Below are 18,321 nucleotides of genomic sequence, written 5' to 3' on the forward strand. Positions count from 1 at the left end.
AAAGCTCGGCCCATACCTTCCATGGCTTGGACAGCTCAGCCCATCTTGTCCTTAACAATCCTTTGTATTTCTGTCCTTCACATTTCAGTTTTCTGTCTAGCTTCCACCAAACACAGTACACAAACTTAGCCCACTCAGCTTTGCTGGCACATTTCGAAACCCTTCTCACCACCTTTCATAAGTTAGCACTAGCATACAGATTCTTCATTGATCCCGTCCGCTCCTGTTTGTGTAGAACTTTCTCCTTCTGTATGAACTGGAGACAAGTTGGCAGCCCAAGGCAGCCTAAGGAGTGTCTTTAGTGAAGAAGCAGCAGATGGAAGCACATGATAAGCCCACATCAAAGAGAAAACACTGAAGATACAGACAGCGCAGTGGCACTAGCCACCAGCTCTCGTACATATGAAGAACCTGTGAGGAGGTCCTTACACACCTCCTTCTTCCCTCTGTATGATTCAGATGATCAGCCACAGCAAACAACGCTTTGCCAAACGTGTATGTATTTGCCAGTTCAGTCTGCTGCCATCAAGAACATTAATGTCTGTGAAAGCTCCCTTGTTCGTATAATCATCCATTACCTACTATAAGGTTGATCCCTTGATGCATATAGAGCTTTCCTCTTACTCACGTTCTACAACCCTCCTATATAAATCCTGTTTTTCACAACGGAGGGGAACAAACCTGTGGAAACTGGATTAACCCCACACTTATCTTCTATTTCCAAGCTCTGCTGAGATTTCATTTTAAAAGAGTAGGTGGTTTTGCAGAAGATAGCTGTTTGATACGATTCAGAACACGACTCAAAAGACTACAAAAGTAGAAAGAATGAATTCCTTGCTTATCCCATCCTCCTGCACTGCAGCCCTGGCTCCCGCAGGGAACAGATGACACGACACCGTCAACATAATGGCGCACAGCGAGCAGGAGTGCTTCTCACCGCATGGCCACATTGCTGTCAGAGCATTGGAGACATACCAGAGCCAGCTGCCAGCGAGGAGCTCCTACTGGTATGGCCACGGCTAGTGGGGCTCAGTGCTGGGCTGCTCCCCAGCCCCTCAGCAAGTCTGTAGCTGGCGTGACATGCCATGCTGCTCTTGCTACACCTGTTAGTACCCAAGCTGTCAACTAAAGCTAGCTCTGCACTACCAACCGCTGCTACACCTGAGTTAGCGACGGCCTTCCCAGGTAACAAAGGCAAAACCTGCTGGAGAGCTATTTGCCATCCCCACTCATCTGCTCCTTCAAGGTTTTCTTCCACGCTTACATCTGCTTCTTTATCCAGGAGCGTTTATATACCAACCGGGGCAGCTTTACTCAGCTGGATTTTGTTTGTTATCTTTAAATACGAGGGGCAGGTACATGCAATCACAGAAGCTCAGACGGGCTTGGGTTGGAAGGGACCTTAAAGCCCATTACGTCCCACGGGCAGGGGGACTGAACGGGCACCAGCTCGGGCTGCCCCCGGCGCCAGCCAACCCGGCTTACAACACCTGCACGGATGGGGCACCCGCAGCTCTCCGGGCGGCCGTGCCAGCGCCTCACCGCCTCTTCCCATCACCCAACCTGACCCTTCCCTGCCTCAGCACCATGCCGTCCCCTCGGGGCCCGTCGCTGCCACCATAGGGAACGGGCCCCCACCCAACCCCGAGCCGCGATGATGGCGCCGCACCCAGCCCCGCCCTCCCCTCAGCCGCCATCTCCAAGGCCGTGCCGGGGGCGCCTCCTGGCGGCGGCGGGGCGGAGCCGCCCCGCACGAGGCGCAGAGCGGCGCGGTATCGACCTCCGGCCGCCAGGGGGCGCCACCTCCACGGGCTGCGCCTGGCTCACCGTGCCTGCGCGCTGCTACGTCTCGTCTGCGTCACCGCCCCGCGGCCAGTACGGCACTCCAAGATGGCGGCTGCTGGTACGTGGGAGCGCTGCGCGCGCTCGCTGCTATGCGGAGCGTAGGGACAGGCTTCAAAGCAGCTCGTCAGCCCTGCACAGCGAGCTCTGTGGTTCTGATGAAGAGACGCCGTTTTGCAGTGAAAATACTAAGAAACGAGAGAAGCAGCCGTTCAGAGGATAAAGGTTAAGGTGCCATCCTGATTTCTGAGCTCGCTTTACCTCCGCAGGTCAAATGAATCACGAAGACAGCTTGGAAACCCGACTGCTGAGGCAGGCAGCCCCCATCACAGCCTCACGCTGCTCTGCTCCCTTCGAGCCGCAGAACAACGCAGAAGATGCAGGGCTGAGCACCTCATCCTCCTCTTGCAAAACCTCCACGACTTATACATCCATGCAAGCCAAGCACGTGGAATTGGATGTCACAGACGGGCTGAAAATAACTCAGACTCCACTACCTACTGGCCTGCGTGGAAAATCTCAGAGAGCAGATTGAATCACATTCAACGTGGCTGGCAAACGCGCTGAGACGTGCAGATGGAGCAGTGGTGGGTTAAGGCAAGGTTGAAACATGAACAGGGCACTGGCAAGGACTCCACAGTAACACCGTGCTCAGCAGAACCAGCCTGGCTTACCCCTCAGGGTGCTTTGTTAACATCCAGAGTAGCATACAGAGGAGCAACTCAAGCTCCTGGAGGATATTCCCACATCCCGGGAGAAGTTAACCACAATTCCTGTCAGAGCTGCTGCTATAGCACAGCTTTGGCTCATTGTATCTGCACTGAAAGCTTTGTATTTTTTTCCTAAAAATTACCGTCTCGAGTTTGTTTTCTGTTACCTGAGTTCCTTCCAAAAATTGCTCCTAACTTCACTGCTCTCAGCTACAAAGGCTTCAGCCAAAAGGTTTTCATTTTTAGGATGTCAAAATGTCAAACAAATAATTTTGCCAGGACTGAAAACCTTTGTGCTGATAATGGTGCTATGCCCTAAAGGAATTAATTAACCAGTCTCACACTGGGAGACTTCCCTGCTCATAGGTGTCTCAGTCCAGACCACACTTCCCATGTGGTCTTCCACACTTCATACTTCCCATCTCAGCCAAAGATTCTCAGCCCCTCTCCCAGGAGAAAAAACGCTGGATGAAATTTAAGTGGCACAGCAAGCGCAGAACCCAAGGCCTTGAGCTGGTTCACTCTCAGCCAGCTCATTTCAAACTTGAACGTTCCAGAAGTTTGAATTAGGTCAGTGCAATATGTGCTACAAAAATGCCATTTGGTCTGGGAGGCTGTTAGGTCCATTTGTTCTCTTAACATCCCCGTGTGCTCATGCAGCTCCTCTGATGAGCCTTTTGCTGTAGTGGAAAAAAATAACATATGATCTAATTGTTATTTGGTGGTGTGTTCTTCAGGTTTTCTGTTTTGTTTTAAAAAAGGCCTCCCAATTCTCCTGTCACTACTTTCCAGGAAACCTGGTGTTTATTAAGCACTGTGTAAATTTGCAACTCTCTCTAAATGAATAATCAATAGCAATGATAACAGCAGCAAAGCTCTTAGCCCAGCTCTGGTAATAACTCATGGCTGGTAACTTCTGGATAAGGTCACTTGCATACACAGGCACCTCCTCTCCCTGTGAGAACATGGGGAGCAGAACAGAAGATATTAGTGTTCCCAGCAAGAAAGAAAATACTTAAAATGTATTCCTTCCAGCAGGTGACAATGACGGACAGCAACCTGAAGTGCTCTTAAAATATATCATGGGGGCTTAGCCCCAACACTGAGCTCCGCAAACACGCACTTCCTGTTCTAGGAAATTAGAATCTTTGCAAGCATCTCCTTGATAAGGGTATCCTTTTTTTCAACTCTCATCACAAACACCCGAGAAAGGGGAATTCCCCGTGGGTTAAAGCACGGAGAGAGGAGCTGTATTGCTGATGCTGTTAACAGGGCACAGCCTGGGCTGCACAGCACTCCAAGCTGTGTTGGGAGCCCTCTGGCTGCATCTCTCCTACTTTGAATGCCCCACACCTCTCCAGGCAGGTAGGTAGAAGGACCTTAGGATTTTTTTTTTTACGTGCTGGATTGGTGCCACTGGCAGTAACCAAACCTATGCCATTTAAAAATAGCTCATGTTGCAACCAATGGCTAAGTATCAGCTCACCACCCCCCACCTTCCAGCAGAGCGGTTCCCTTCGTGGTGGAGCTGTGGCAGACAGCTGAGGTTGGCTCCATACAGTCTGCTTCCCTTCTACCACGTCCCTTTAATCCTGGTTTAGGGTTCCCAAATGGTTCATGCCATCCGCCTGGCCTCCACTGTGACCTCTCCAAGGAGTTCACCAAGAGACAGAAGGCTGCATGCAATCTCTTCCCTGTCCTCCTCTGTCAGGGAGGACAGCTTTAAGGTCACCTTTAGGCTTTTTCTCTCTTCTGCAGAGAATCAAGTCCATCTGCACATCAATTCCTTCCTGTCAGCTTCTTCCCCCACCTCTGCCTACTAACCTATCCTTAGATCCAGCGATCTTCAGCACAGGAAGAAGCCTTCTTAGGATCCCAAAGGGAGCACCCCGCTGTTAAATAATAATCACGCAGAAATAATCACGGGGGGCTGGCAGGGACTTGAAGTCTTTGAAGCCATCTTCCCTCCCATCCCGAGGTGGAGTCACCCAGAGCAAAGCTGTGCAGCTGGGGACCGGGATGCTCAGCCTCCCCAGCAGCCCCCTGCGACCCAGCAGACCTTCCTGAGAAGAAAGCACTTTCCTAAGCACAGCCCGAACCCTTTCTCCTGCAGATTAGGGCAATCACCGCTCATCCTTCTAATGGGATCTGGAGAACAATTGATCACAGTCCGCTTTGCAGCAACCTTTTATATAATAACAAGACAGCTTTTAGAGTAACTGAAAAAGAGGCGTTTGCTCACTTGCAAAGTCAGGACATTCCCTGCCAATGAACATTCTTTGTTGGAGATCCTTTGCCAGCATAGGCTGAGCGCTAAGCCCCACAATCTGCATTTTCCTTTTGAATGACTCCCACAAAATAAACCAAATATCACATCCAAAGAGATTTATTACATCCCTTCCAAGGGCGAAACATTCCTCAGCTGCATTCCACTTATGTCTTTTGTGCTTAGGAAAGGGGAAAAAAAAATCTCTGTGATGCCTCTGGATCCCACCCCTCGAGGGCTTCTGTCATTAATAAAGGCGTGCAGCTGGAGCCAGATTTCAGGCTGCTTCTGAATGGCTGGCGCAGGGCTCGCGGGGAGAAACCTTGCCTCTGTGAGAGGGCAAAGAAATCGTGGCACCACACTTCTTGCTGCCAACACCTTTTGTTGTTCTGAGTGACGCCCTGTCCCTGTGGCACAGCTGCCAGAATGGATCTTCTCACTTCCCAGCTGCTCCAGCTTCTCCTGCTTCTGTATGATGCAAGAGTTTGCAATGGTTCTCGGGAGCTCAGATGTGCTCTCAGGGACGCAGCTTGAAGCTATGGCTCTCCTGGCTTAGCAGTGAAGCTTTTATCCAGATGTGTAAAGGAGTATGTGTATAGAGGGAGGGCAGGGGGGTGAAACGTCTGTTATGCTATCTGAGCTTAATTAAGCTTCTCCCTAGGCAGTCACTAATTGATTGACCCCACAACTACAAAAGGGAGCAAACCTACCAGATCTCATTAGAAGAGCAATGACAGGAATTGTATTTTATTTTTTTTATTTCAGAGGTGAATACCTCTGTCTGCTGCCTTGCAGTAAACAACAACCAGTGAAACAAACATCTCCCAACAAGCATCAGTAGGTAGATTTACCTTCTTAAATTCAAACAAGAGAAGAGTTGCATCCTCACGTGACCTTTCATCATCACTGTGTGCCGCTGTTTAAAGATACTGCTGAATTAAACCTCTGATACTCCCTTCTGCCCCAGCCTAGGCTGGGCTAACCAACCTGTAAGCAGGCCCAGTGGGCGTCAAACCCCTTTTGGTTTCACATGTTCCAAAAATGATTAAAAAACCCACCCCAAAGCAAAAACCTGTTCATCTGCTGAAAGATGTGACCATTGCAAGTGGCAGCTCAACAGTAACACACCACACATTCAAAAAGCAAAAGATATAATGCCCACAGGAAGCAGCAAGAGAAACAAAGGGGAGAGAAGCACCCCCCATCCTGAACCTCCTACCTTACAAAAAATACTGAGATCATTCCTGACCAACAGCACTCAGATCTGTCTTCTACCACTCAGCCTTTACCTAGATCCTCAACAGAGCAGAGCTTACCCTGGGCAGTAGGTCCCATTATAAGCACCTGTAGCTCAGGGCTGGCAGCTTCCTCCACGAACACTGATTTCTGCTTTTTGTTGTTGACTACCCTAATGAGCTGCTGGCTAGGTGACAGAAGGCATTTAAAGGCCAGCTTTCAAACCAGCCCAGCTGAAGTCCTTTATGCTACCTAGAGCCCTGTCTTTCACAGTGGTTCCAATCAGACTCAAGCCAGTTCAGCTGGGTTTTGAGGCTAGTTAGAGCATGGAGGGGAAGCCCTAGCATGCAGCAACCTGAAGGAGCTGCACAAGTATCCTGGTTGTGAGGAACTGTGTATTCTCCTGTCAGCTGTTTCCCTTTTTTTTTCCTCATCATTAGGGCAGACTGGAGTCCCAAAGCAGTCCCACTGCTTTGAGCCTCCAGGGTCATGTTATGGCTGCAGGAGTAAGTCTCAAGGTGTATCTATGAGGAATAGGAGCCACTGTGAAATGATGTTTGTCATCGAGGAAACCTGACCCTGCAGAAGATGATGTTACTGAGGAAGGAGTGGAAGCCTTGTGCTCCTCTCTGGAGCACAGGGGCTTCTCCGTGCCAAGACCCTCACGGCCCTCCCCCTCCTGCCTGCTCTAGAAGCTTTCTTCTTTTCTCTTTCCTCAACCACACCCACTATTTAACCATTTAGACATAAAAATAAAAAATAAAACACCCAACCCACTAGACAGAGGGTTTGCTAAAAAGGGGTAATTTTAAAAGTAAGTGCTTGAGGTCAGCGGGTAATTGTAACATTGGGACTACATGAGCCAAGACAAAAATAGTCTGCTGGGTATCTGGTCAAGGAGCAGCGGACGGCAGCCTGCTGAGAGGGAGGGACGACTCCCACGGGTGGGTACCCGAATTTCCTCTCGTGCCATGTAAGGGTAGAAATGAGCCTTCTGAGTGCCTGGCTCTACCATGTGCTGATCCTGAAGGAGCAATACAGGCAGTAGGACTGTGTTTGTCCTTTTTGGTTGGCTTATCATTCTGGCAAGACAGTGGCAGCCACTTGGAGCTAATGATGCTAGTCATAAGGTGGGGCATAGCACCATAGGGGACTGTGATTTTCCTGGCTCCGGAGGTGGCACAGACAGAACACTAAGCAGCTTCTCATCTCTGTCATTCCAGGAACTGAGTTGCTCTCACATTTGCTCTCAGATAAATGTACAGTAAAAATCAGGCTTGTTTTACTGTGAAAAAGTTAAATATAAAAGAAGGGAGCACACCTGTACGTGCATGCCAGTGGCCAGGGTGTAGAGCTGTACCCAGATCAATGCCACTTGTGCTTGCCTTGCAGGACACCCAGCCAAAAAATTCTCCAAGTTTTCACTGCTGTTCAGCATTTCCCCTTCCCAAACCACTGTCTGGCCATGAAAGGGATTTATTTTTAATCGGAGGCCAGCAGTGGCTGCAGGGGTCTTTACTTTGTGACCTTCAATTCTGTTTCTAGGAGGAGACAGTGGGTTTCGGTACCTTCTTGGTGTGGCCACCCTGGGTCAGCCCTTCCCAGAACAAATGCCATTGCTGCAGGAGGGCTCACTGCCTCCCCTTTATTTAAGTGCTGGTTACACAGCTCCTCCAGGATTCGTTACAGTCATAAACCATGCTCTAGGGATGAACAATTTAGGGTTTGGAGTCATTATGGACCAGCCCTGGAGACCTCATGCAATTGTTTTTCATCTTACACCCACAGTTTTGCTAGATGAGAGCTGCAGCAGAACCCGGGGAGTTTCTGACTTGAATTTGAGTTGGGAAAGACACACAAAAGAAAGGAATTTGTGTTGTAAATTAGATTGCTCAAATTTCAGTGATTTGTCATGGAAATGTGGTTCAATCTTTGCAGTCATAAAAACGTTTCACATGTTCCAGCCCTTCTCATGTTATTAACTTCCCCGATGTGACACGGTGCAGCGACTGCAGGAGGTGAGGTTACTTTCAAACCAGTTGTGGCAGCAAGCTAACTTCAGCACCCCGGCCGAGGAAGCGTTAACCTGCACTATGAGGATTCACCTGACGAACATTCTCCGGTCCTACTTGATCTGAGTTAGGGGGTGGGATGCTTGGCTTGAGGCATATTCTGTCCCTTCAGAGGGCTCCAACAGGACACGAGGCTTTGCTGCTTTGATCTGCCACTGGCTGCTCCTCCTGCGATTGCTGCTCTGCCAGCTGGGAGCTGAAACACTGATGTGACCGTACCTCAGCCTGGGGACCAAATGCCTCCCTGCAGTGTGCCCCTAAAATGAAATCTGTCATCTGAGGCTCGGGCGCTGAGGGTGGTCTAAAAATAACAGGGTTGAAACCAGCGAGCAGTGGTTTCTTGTGCCTGCATCGTGGCCAGCAGAGTGCTTCCAGCCAGTCCTCTGCCACCACCAGAAGTCACCCAAGGAGAGTGCGGGGAAGGTGAGAAGCTCCCACGTTCCCAGCATCCCAGGACACTGCAGTGTAAGAAATATCCTGAATGTCCCACGACGCCTGGAGGAGGAAACAGATCTGGGAATGCTGTTATCCCTATCTGCCATCCAACCCCAAAGCTCCCATTCCTGGAGACACAGGATATGTGGGCAGTGGGCTCCTGACCCCCCAAGGAGGCTCTCCCCAGTGTGGCATACTCTGCTCCTGTTTGGGCCCTACAGGGCAGGCAGGAGCAGGGCAGGGGAGCTGGCTGTGCAACGACATTTCTGCATCTGTTGCCATGGCAATGCGTGCTTCAGGCTGAGCAGCACAGCGTCTCCCCGAAGTTGTGAGCCGAGCTCGGCTTTATTTATTTAAAGCCGACCATAACAAGCGATAGAGAGAGAGAGGCACGTTCCAGGTCTCCCGCGCAGGCCGTCGCCAAATGAGTCAGAGGCACCGCAGGCTGCAATCAGCCCACCTGACGTCAAAGCGCTCCATCAGAGAAAACTGCCGCCTGGAAATGTCAACATGCCCAAGTGGAAAGGCCAGGAGGTAAATCTCTTCCTGTGCTCGCTCACCACGTGGGAAGGAACAATTAAAATTCGGTCCCCAGACGCATCCTAACAGCGATGTAACTGAAGGCCTTCCGTCTCCTCTCCCTCTCATCCTGCTGTTGCATGTGAGGGAACAGGGCCTTGCAGCCTAAAGGATCTTCCTGATGTAAGCCCCGTGTCCTGCAGAAAGGAGGAGCCGCCTCCAGCAGCAGGAGCAGGCTCTGGGTTCCCTGCTGGGACCAGCTCCATGTGCACACCCATGTGCCACCTCCAGTGGCCGTGATGCTTGCCTGAGGAGGATGGGAGGAAGGAAGGAGGGAAGGAAGGAAGGGATGTAAACCACGGCAATTTAGACAAGGGCAACTTGCCAGCTTCTCTGGAGCACTCCCCAGGCCTGGCAGCCAGTGCTGTGAGGTTCTGATCTTCCCAAATCACTTAACACTTCTCCCCCTTTTATTTTTGTGCTAAATGGAAGCATTTTGCTTTGGTGGTCAACCCTGGCGGCGTGCCCCAGACATTACGCCGGGCACACTTTTGCTCTGGGAGATAAGCCTGTAATGAAGGCTTCCTCCGCCATGTCCCTCATTCCCGTTTGTGAAAGTCTGTAATTACCACTGAGGGGCGAGGCAGACAGGACTGAAACAATGTCATTTGAACTGGAGTGAGATGTGCCTGAATTGCTGGGTTGTGCTTTCCTCCTCTGTGGGCTGCTCCTGGATCTGGAACTCACTGTTAACCCCTGATGGGGAGGAGATGCTGCCCCTGCTGCCAGCACAGCACCAAGCTCTGCAGCATCCCTACTATATGCAAACACACAATTAGTAAGTTCTTCATTTCCCCTGCACTTCCTCACAACAGGGTCACTGCTGCAGACGGCCACGCTGGGTGTGATTCCCAGCAGCAGCAGCAGCATGCAGGTGCCTGGCTAGGTCTGGGAGCGGCTGCAGGATGCAGCACTGGGACCTGCTGCTGGAAGGGAACACAAACGAAGCTGGATCTCCTGGCTGGGGTGGGGACAGAGGGCAAGGAGTGGCTCCAGCACCCGTGAATCCTTTCTCAACTGTTGCTAGAAAGTGACTTTTCCAGGCTCCACCTCCTGCCATTGCTTTGTCACAGGTTTTAAATTGTTCCCACAGAAACTAATTGAAGAAATCAAAGCCTGAGTGCTGGGTCTGCAGCTGCTGTCTTCTGCAGAGCCTGTGACTGCTGTGCCTCGTCCTGGATGGGATCAGGTCCTGTTCCCATCCTCACCATGTGCTCTGTGAGAATGCCGGCCAGAGCCCCTCCTGCAGCAAAGCTCTGTGCATGCAGCAAAGCAAAAACCACTGACATACACAGTTTGCCCCACATTCCTCAAGAAACACTCATCTGTGAGTTTGTGAAACCTCCTGTCTCAGTCTGGGGAAAGCAATAGCATTGTTTTTGCAGGCTGTGCAGTGCCCGGGTTGCAGCAAGGCGAGGAGCACAGGGGAGCGGATGCTTTTGTTTTGAGAACTGGGTTGATCATTCTCTTATCAGCAGTGATAAGACTATCTTGGTCATCCATGTGCATCTGCAGCACCAAATGCCTTACAGCCAGGAAGGCTTATCTGCTGTTGGTTTGAGACTCTATCAGTCTAAGCACACCCTGGCGCTGCTTCAGTTTCCTGCTGCAATCAGATTGCAACTAAATCTAAATATAAAATCAGAAGCAATGTGGCTGAAAAGGATCCTGAGACACCTCGTGTGCCACCACTGCCCTGGGCTGCCTCTGGATCAGCCCTAGCTGTGACCTAGAGGCAGCTGCAAGATGTGCTCATAAAGGGTGCTCTGATGAGGGATGCATTGCTACTTCCTAGCACTTCATCCCTCCTCGTTGGGGGGTTTCGTCTGACCTGACCTGAAGTTTTCTTGCTGAGGAGCAAGCCTGCTACCTTTTTGTTCCTACTGTACGGCAGTGGAGAGATGATAGTGTCCATCCTGCAGCTGCCTGAAGGCCCCAAAGCCACAGGCACATGCTCTTTTTCTTAGACTGCAGCAGCCCAATCTCTCCGTCAATTGAGGAGAACCTTCCTAGGATTGCTCAGCTGAGGCCTGGGGGTGACAGAGATGATATCCATATTCAGTTCAGGAGCCAGGACTCTCGAAGCCAGAATGGCTGCAGTGAATGATCCTGGTGGGAGAGCTCCCAGAGTCCAATCTGTGTGGATGGTCCTTCATATACGTAGGAAAGTAAAAGACTTGTGGGCACAGCAACACAGCCCCATCCTGCCTGAATTTATGTCTTTGACCCCTTTCACCCAGAGGCTCATCACACTTGACTGAAACATAAGGTAAAAGTAAATGCAACTGAAAGAGCCCATTGTGTGCGTGAGCATAAAGGCCTTTGTGTGCAGGAGCAGCATGCGGCCGACGGTACAAGGAGCAGCCAAGGTGTGCCCAGGGCTGTGCTGGGATGTATGGGGACACGGAACCTGAGATGGCCACGTGTGGGGAACACCGGGGCCTGGCCCGACCCCAGGCTTGGCACCAGGCTGTGTGTCTGCACCATGGCACTTCCCAATGGGGTGCTACCATCAGCTTGGCACCACCACCTGACTTCTTCCTTCAGTCTCTCATGGTCACGAAGCACTGGGACCCATCGTATGGAGCCACGGAAGCAAGGGCAGATGGATGAAACATTGGGGCTTCTTCTGCACGATCATTCTAAGTGGTTTTCCTGAGTAATGGTTAGAGTAAGGATCAGAGAGGATGGGGATCCATAATCCCATTAATCCGAAGCCACATAATCTTCCTGAAGCTCTTTAACGGTGCCCGGATCCTTAGTTACCGCACCGCCTCGCCCCCAGGGGCTCGCGGATCCCTCTCCGGTCGCGGGTCCGCCCGGAGCGACGGAAAAGGGATCTCTGCCCGCCGCCGCCGCGCTGCCTTAAGGGGTGTGGGCCCGCGAAGTCCCGCCCGCGGTTCCCCAGCACGGGGCGGGGGCGTGCCGCTGCCGGCCCCGTGCTGCCCGCCCGGCCCCAAGCGCAGCGGGGCACTGACAGCTGCCCCGAGCGGGCACCGGCGCGGCGCAACCCGGCGCTCCCCTGCCCGCGGGCGGCCCGCTCCCGCCCGGCCCCGCCGCCCCATCCATGGACCGCCGCCGCCGGCCGTTGGGCGGCGGGACCGTGCCGCCGCTGTGAGCCCGGCCGGGGAGCGGCGGACCCCCGCGCCGTGGGCACCATGGACAGTATCCTGGAGCCCTTCGCCGCCGAGCGGCTCTTCCCCGCCGCCGGCCCCGGCTTCCTCGACCTGGGAGACTTCAGCGAGGCGGATTTCCTCAGCAATGTGGTAAGGGGCGCTGCCCGGCGGCGGCCAGCCCGGGGTGCCCGTCCCGAGAGCCCGCTGCGAGCCCGCGGCTCTCGTCCGGCTTCTTTTTTTCCCTGCTTTATTTGCCCTGACAGCGCGCTCGGGCCTCGGGAAGAAGCGTGCGGGGCGGGGCGGGGCGGGGGGAGCACGGGCGGGGGGGGCACGGGCAGCGCTGGAGCACGGCGGGGCAACGGGGCACGGGGTCCATCCCGTCCCGTCCGCTCCCAACTTCTTGGGCAGAGCAGCGTCAGGGAGACAAAAGCGTCCCCCGCCCGGCGTTAGGGCTGGGACGGTTTACTTTAGAGAGCAGAGTGAGAGGAAGAGTGACTTTGGAGGAAGAGCTGCTGCCAGTCCCAAGGAACCAAAAGGGGCATTGTTCACCTCTATGGAAGCTGCCCGGCCTCCCCGAGGAGCCCTGCGATTAACGAAGCCCGCGGCTTTCTCCCTTGCTATCCTGCCCAAGCAGCGGGAGCTATGCTGCTCGGTGAGCTCTTTCTGCAAATCTGCTGCCCCTCTGCCCTGGGGCAGGAGAGGAAGAGCTCCGGTGCTACGATGGTCAGAGCGAGATGGGGAGCATCCTCCCATGTTCCCACACAGCTCTGATCATCCCCGAGGACATCCCGATGTGGGATGCCAGCACCACGGCACTACTGCAGGAGGTGGGGAGGGCAAGACTCCAGTCCTTGGGTAAATCCACTTCTGCCCTGCTGCACACAAGAAAGCCAAAGTTTTTTGCTCTGTCTCCGACGTGCAGAAGAAAGTAGAGATGCAGAATTTGCATAGATGTGAAGTGCAGCACGCTCTGGGTGTGGAGACGCACCGGGTCTGGGAAAGAGATTACGCAGGCGGCCCCGTCTCCCAGGGGCCTCACCAGCTCCTGCCGCAAGGCAGTGCTGTGCCTGGGAGCAGCAGCAGCCGAGCGGTGCAAGGCCCTGTCAGCTCGAAGTGGGTCAGTGCTTCACGCTTCCCCTATTTGCTGTGCACCCCTTGTGGGTGCAGCTGTGCTCAACCTGGACTGCTTTGTGCCAGGACCACTCACTCTTTTACCACTGTGATAATACTCTGTCTTGCCACCAGTCCTTTGACCTCTGTGCAGCACAGGCTGGAGGCAAAAGGCAGGAAAACCCTTACCCATATAGATGGTGCCTCCTTGTAGTTCAAACACAACTTCTGCCTGCAAACAGAATATGAGGAAAAAGAAGCCTTTGTGTGAGAGTGCCATCTGGTGCCACCTGCCAGGACAGTGTGCCTACCGTGTGTGGTGACCATGGGCAGGAGGCAGCCAGTGTGGCAGCTCTGCTGTTGCTGTCCTCAGCTTGCAGTTAGAAAAAGGAATGCTGCGAGGATCTCTCTCCTGCTGCCAGCACCACTAACTTCTACTGGACTGTGAGTCCGGTGGATGCCTTTCCTTTCCAGATAAGCAGAGGTGATTCCATAGCTGCTTCTCACCTATTGAATCTGTAGCTGATACGTGCACCAGAACGTACTGTGACAGCCTCTTTGTTCCCCTGCTGCATGACTTCATGGGAGGAAGGAATACGCTTACATTTTCCTGCTAAGTCCAGCAAACCTCTCAGGATCTGGAGATGTACTAAGTTCTTTCACACAGAGCTGTGCAGAGCATCGCCGTGCACAATAGCTCACAGAGTTGCTAGTGGCTTTGCTTCATAGATGGGCAAACTTTTCCAGATATTGTTCAGCAAGTATTTTTCTTAGAAGAGCTATTGGTCTTGGCCATAAAATGCCTGTATGAGGCTTGTTCTGGGGATGATTCCTTCTGTTGAGAACAGAAGCAGAAAGAAGGGATGAGTGATGCTCAGTGCAGACTCTTGCTCCTCGGGGCATGGATTACATGGCCCTGAACGACTCACCATCATTGAGCCCTCACACTCCTCATAAGTCACCTCGTTTCTTTAGAAACGGTTCTCGGCGTTGTTCATCTGAAGTTGTGACTGTAGTAAGGACAGAAGTAAGGAAAAAGTAAGGACAGTACCTCTGTCAATGTGTCCTCAAAGAATTCTTGAAACAGAAAAAATTCTGAACTAAAAGGGCTGGCATTCAGAAGAACTCAGGCAAGTTGTAGGATGGCTGGGCAGGACTTCCAGACATGTTAGCAAAGCGATACTGACTGCTGCTCCTGGGACTGACCGGCTCCTGTGCTGGGACAGGCTGGCATTCACTGGCTGAGAGGAGGGAAAAAGTGTTGGGGGTCTTGGGCAGCCCTGGGCCAACATAGGGGGCTGCTAGCTACAGCAGGAGCGTGACAATACGGACAGAGGGGAGCTCGGCCAGAGATATGGGGCTGCAGTGGGACCCGGCAGCAGCCTGCCAGCCCTGAGTGGAGCTCGTTGAGAAGGTGGAGCCAGGCTCTTTACATAAGTGCATGGCAGTGCTCATAAATCAGAGCAGGGAAGGTTTATACTGAGTATAAGGAAACAATTTATCACTGTGAGGACACAGGAGAGGAAGAGGCTGCCCAGAGGTGTGGTGGAATCTCCAGCCCTGGAGGTTTCCAAGACCTGTCTGGACAAAGCAACCCGCTCCACATTTAGTGTTGGCCCTGTTCCGAGGAGGGGGTTGAATTAGAAGTGTCCTGAGCTCCCTCCCAGCCTGCATGAGGCTGTGATTATGTGATGATGGTTTGGTTTGGTGTGGTCTGAAATACTGTAAGGAGAGTGGTGTCTGCTTCATATGTGGAGGGGACATCTCCTAAGGACACAAAATGTTTTGTTTTTTTTTTAATTTCAGCTAGCTAACCAAACTCACATACAATGGCTGCTGCCTAAACTATCAGCGTCCTCTTACTCAAGGGGCCGCCTCCTGCTCTTGAACTGAGAGAACTTTATTCATCTTTTTCCACCAGACAGGACCTACCTACCATACATGAGGCTCATCTGTCATGCAGTGTTTGCTTATCAGTTTCACCTTTCTGTCCCCTGTGCAGTCCAGCATTTCTGGTTGTTCCTGCTGGGACCCATCCATTCGTTTACAGTCTTATGGCCATACTCACAGAGCTCTTACTGTTCCAGCTCTTATCAAGGTTGTGAAACTCTTCAGAAGGTGTATGTTTTGAGTCAGATCCGCCACTGTGTTCCACTGGGTTTGGGACACTGGTGGCACAAGGAAGCCAGAACGAACCAGCACAACGGGAGGCACTTGTTTCTTATAACCTAGTATCCCAGCTGGTTTGTATCTTCCTTATGTTGCTGTTTTATGGTACAAAAAAGATACCTTCAGAAATGACTTGGGAGGTTGGATGTTCGGTAAACACGGCTCCATTTTGACTCTGTGTTTTTCAAAGTATATTCTGCGTCTCTTTCTGAAAAGGAGGCATGGAGGCAAAAATGAATCACCTACTTGTTAGTTGAAGTCTCAACTGTTACAAGTTGCAAAATGGCAATTCAGGTTGCCTCAGTAGCATTCACTCAGTTGCTCTGGGGAATACATGGTAATGTGCTCCAAGCCGAGAGGTATACCTGCTGGGAGGAGAGCTGCTTGTCCCTCTGCTCCTTGAGTGCACACTGGGTTTTGTGCCTACTATCAGCCCTTTCCTGCAGTACTGTCACAGCCCACAGAAAGTAGGGAAGCAGCAGGACTGTAGGTAGCAAGCAGGACGAGAGTAGCAAGCAGCAACTCGAAAGTGGAACATAATTTGGAAATAAACCCAGGCTGTTCACCAGGGATGACCGTCACTCTTATGGGGACTCTTCTGTTCCTCTTATGCCTGCTACAGGCACTTAAATAGCACTTAAGTGGTGCTTGGAGCTGGACTGATCTTTGGCCTGAATGAGTTTCATGCTGTGTGAGCTCCCTCCCACCACCTCAGCACACAGCAAGGTCAGAGAGCTCAGCAGATGTGGTCATCCATCTCTCACTCCTTCCTGTTGCTAGCAAAGGGACCTCTCTGTAACAGAGGCTGAGCTTCTGGGACTGATGTAGTCTGCATAGGAACACATGCAGAACGCATGTTGGCCCTCTGTTCCCTGCACATGGTAAGATCTGGTCAAGATCTGGCTGACAAACCAAGTACAGGGCAAAGAAGGATTTTTTTTCTTTAAGTTTTGCTTGGAACATGCTGGTCAGAGTTTCCTGTGGGATCTGGAGCACAGATACAGAGAAACCTGGCGGGGCTATCAGACCTGGCCTGATGGAAATGAATCTCAAAATAATCATTCCCAGATTTTCCTTATTTCATTAGTTTCTTTGGATCTGTCTCTCAGTTCCCCTGCTTCATGCCCATGCTACTCCTCACTGTCACACAGACGGACTTACACCTGCAGGAGTATTTGAAGCAGGGTGAAACCACAGTTGGACACAACCATTCACAGACCTCTGAACCTGCAGCATCACTGCAGTCATCACCAGGAAATGTACGTTCATTCTAGTGATAGAAGGTAAGAAGTTTGAACTTCCTTTGGAAGACCAGGTGAATACTTCCTCCTCGCAGACTGAGGGAATCATCTCTGTGTCCTTCCATGCCAAAAAGAAACTGAGAGACATTTGAGATGCCCTTCCAGAAGAAAACGTGTTTATCTGTGGGACAGCTGCAAGCACATGCTAGGGATCCACTGGCCAGGACATTCATCTCTGCCCAAGTGGGAAAAGCCTTTAACTGCACAGCTAGACCAGAGCTAGAAGAGACCTAGCTCAGATCTGGAGTGCAGGAGGCATGTATCCACAGCAGGGCTAATCCATGGGAACAGAGCTGTCATCCTGGTGGGAGAAGCAGGCTTTGGAGAAGTGCTTGCAGAGCAAACAGAGTGAGTGTTGGCAGGGGGTGGGAGCACATCTGTGCTTACTGTGCTTCCTCTGAGGGACAGTGCCTGTGACACCAGCTGAGCCAATGACAGCTCCAGCCACATTCCCTCCCCCCCCCCCCCCCCCCCCCCGCGAACCTGGTCCCCACAGGCATTAGGCAGTCATTCAGTGTCACCACCACTTTTGGAGATGAGGAAATCAAGACCCCCATCTCTATGGACCAGACCCTAGAAAGCCTCTGAGATGATCTTCTGGGTCACTGGATCTCCTTCTGGAGCCAGCACAACTGTCTAAGCATGGCTGGATTTAATTGAGGTGACTGGAGTAGATCTCTCAGTGATGCCCGCCCCCTCCCACACTTCAAGAGCATAGCAAAGTGGAGAGAGGCCAGACTTGTGGACACATGAGAGGAAAGAAGAGGTTTTTCTTGAGCTTCTTCAAGGGTAATATTGGAAAGAGTGACTTCATAGCCATCAGTGCAGTCCCACTATTCAGAATGTGGCCAGTTGACACCTCTCCAGTGTTCTTTACTGTTTCTTCAGAGGAAGTCCCCGTCCTGGGCTCACTCTGTTTTTTCTCAGCACTTGCCTGTAGGATTTGAGGCAGTAGCATTTAGTTAGCATTGAGTACATTACATATTTTAACAAATCATTGGTGTTAAAGGAAGGGAATGGAAACATTCCACTCACTGAAGGTGTCTCTGTGTTGGCCACATGGTAGGCTCTCTTCTCATAGCCACAGGGTTAGGATTGTGTTTGGCATGAAGATGTGATTCCCAAGACAGTCGTGGACTGAGCATGTTAGGGAAGGGATGAGTCAACCTGCTGAAGTCCATGTGCCCTGTGTCCTCTTGCAAACAGTGCACTGCAGCAAACCAAATCGGACACAGAAGTTGGTTGGTGATCTTCTTGCTGCAGTTGGAGGGGAATGGGCAGAACTGAGGGGTGAAGTGGATTGTTACACCTCAATGAAGAAATGGCCAGCAGCTTGGCAATGGGTGCTTGCATGGAGCTCCTCCCTTCTTCTTTCCTGCCTCCAGAGCCCAGTTTGTGTTGTGAGTAGCTCCCTGTCTCCTTGGTTTGGTGTCTGCAGGTTTGCATTGCTCCTCAGAGCAGAAACAGTGGGAAGTATGTGAAGAG

The 18,321-nt window shown here is 51.9% G+C and overlaps 2 protein-coding genes across 7 annotated transcripts in view; both read left to right on the forward strand.

Moving 5' to 3' along the window:
- SLC35C1 (solute carrier family 35 member C1) overlaps positions 1–18,321 on the forward strand; it is a 233,191-nt gene that overhangs the window by 214,043 nt on the left and 827 nt on the right. The window lies entirely within an intron of this gene.
- The window catches only part of CREB3L1 (cAMP responsive element binding protein 3 like 1), a 41,477-nt gene continuing 35,442 nt past the window's right edge, over positions 12,287–18,321 (forward strand). For 5 of the 6 annotated variants that reach the window (XM_065754847.1, XM_065754849.1, XM_065754848.1 and 2 more), the window contains exon 1: positions 12,287–12,406. In XM_065754847.1, the coding sequence (XP_065610919.1) occupies positions 12,299–12,406 (108 nt within the window). In that variant the 5' untranslated portion in view covers positions 12,287–12,298. The remainder of the gene's footprint in view (positions 12,407–18,321) is intronic. The other variant, XM_065754853.1, reaches the window with a different exon arrangement.

The sequence above is a fragment of the Cyrtonyx montezumae genome, unplaced genomic scaffold (genome assembly GCF_038088225.1).
Source record: "Cyrtonyx montezumae isolate F1298 unplaced genomic scaffold, pur_monq_1.0 scaffold_10, whole genome shotgun sequence".
In the NCBI taxonomy this organism is placed as follows: domain Eukaryota; kingdom Metazoa; phylum Chordata; class Aves; order Galliformes; family Odontophoridae; genus Cyrtonyx; species Cyrtonyx montezumae.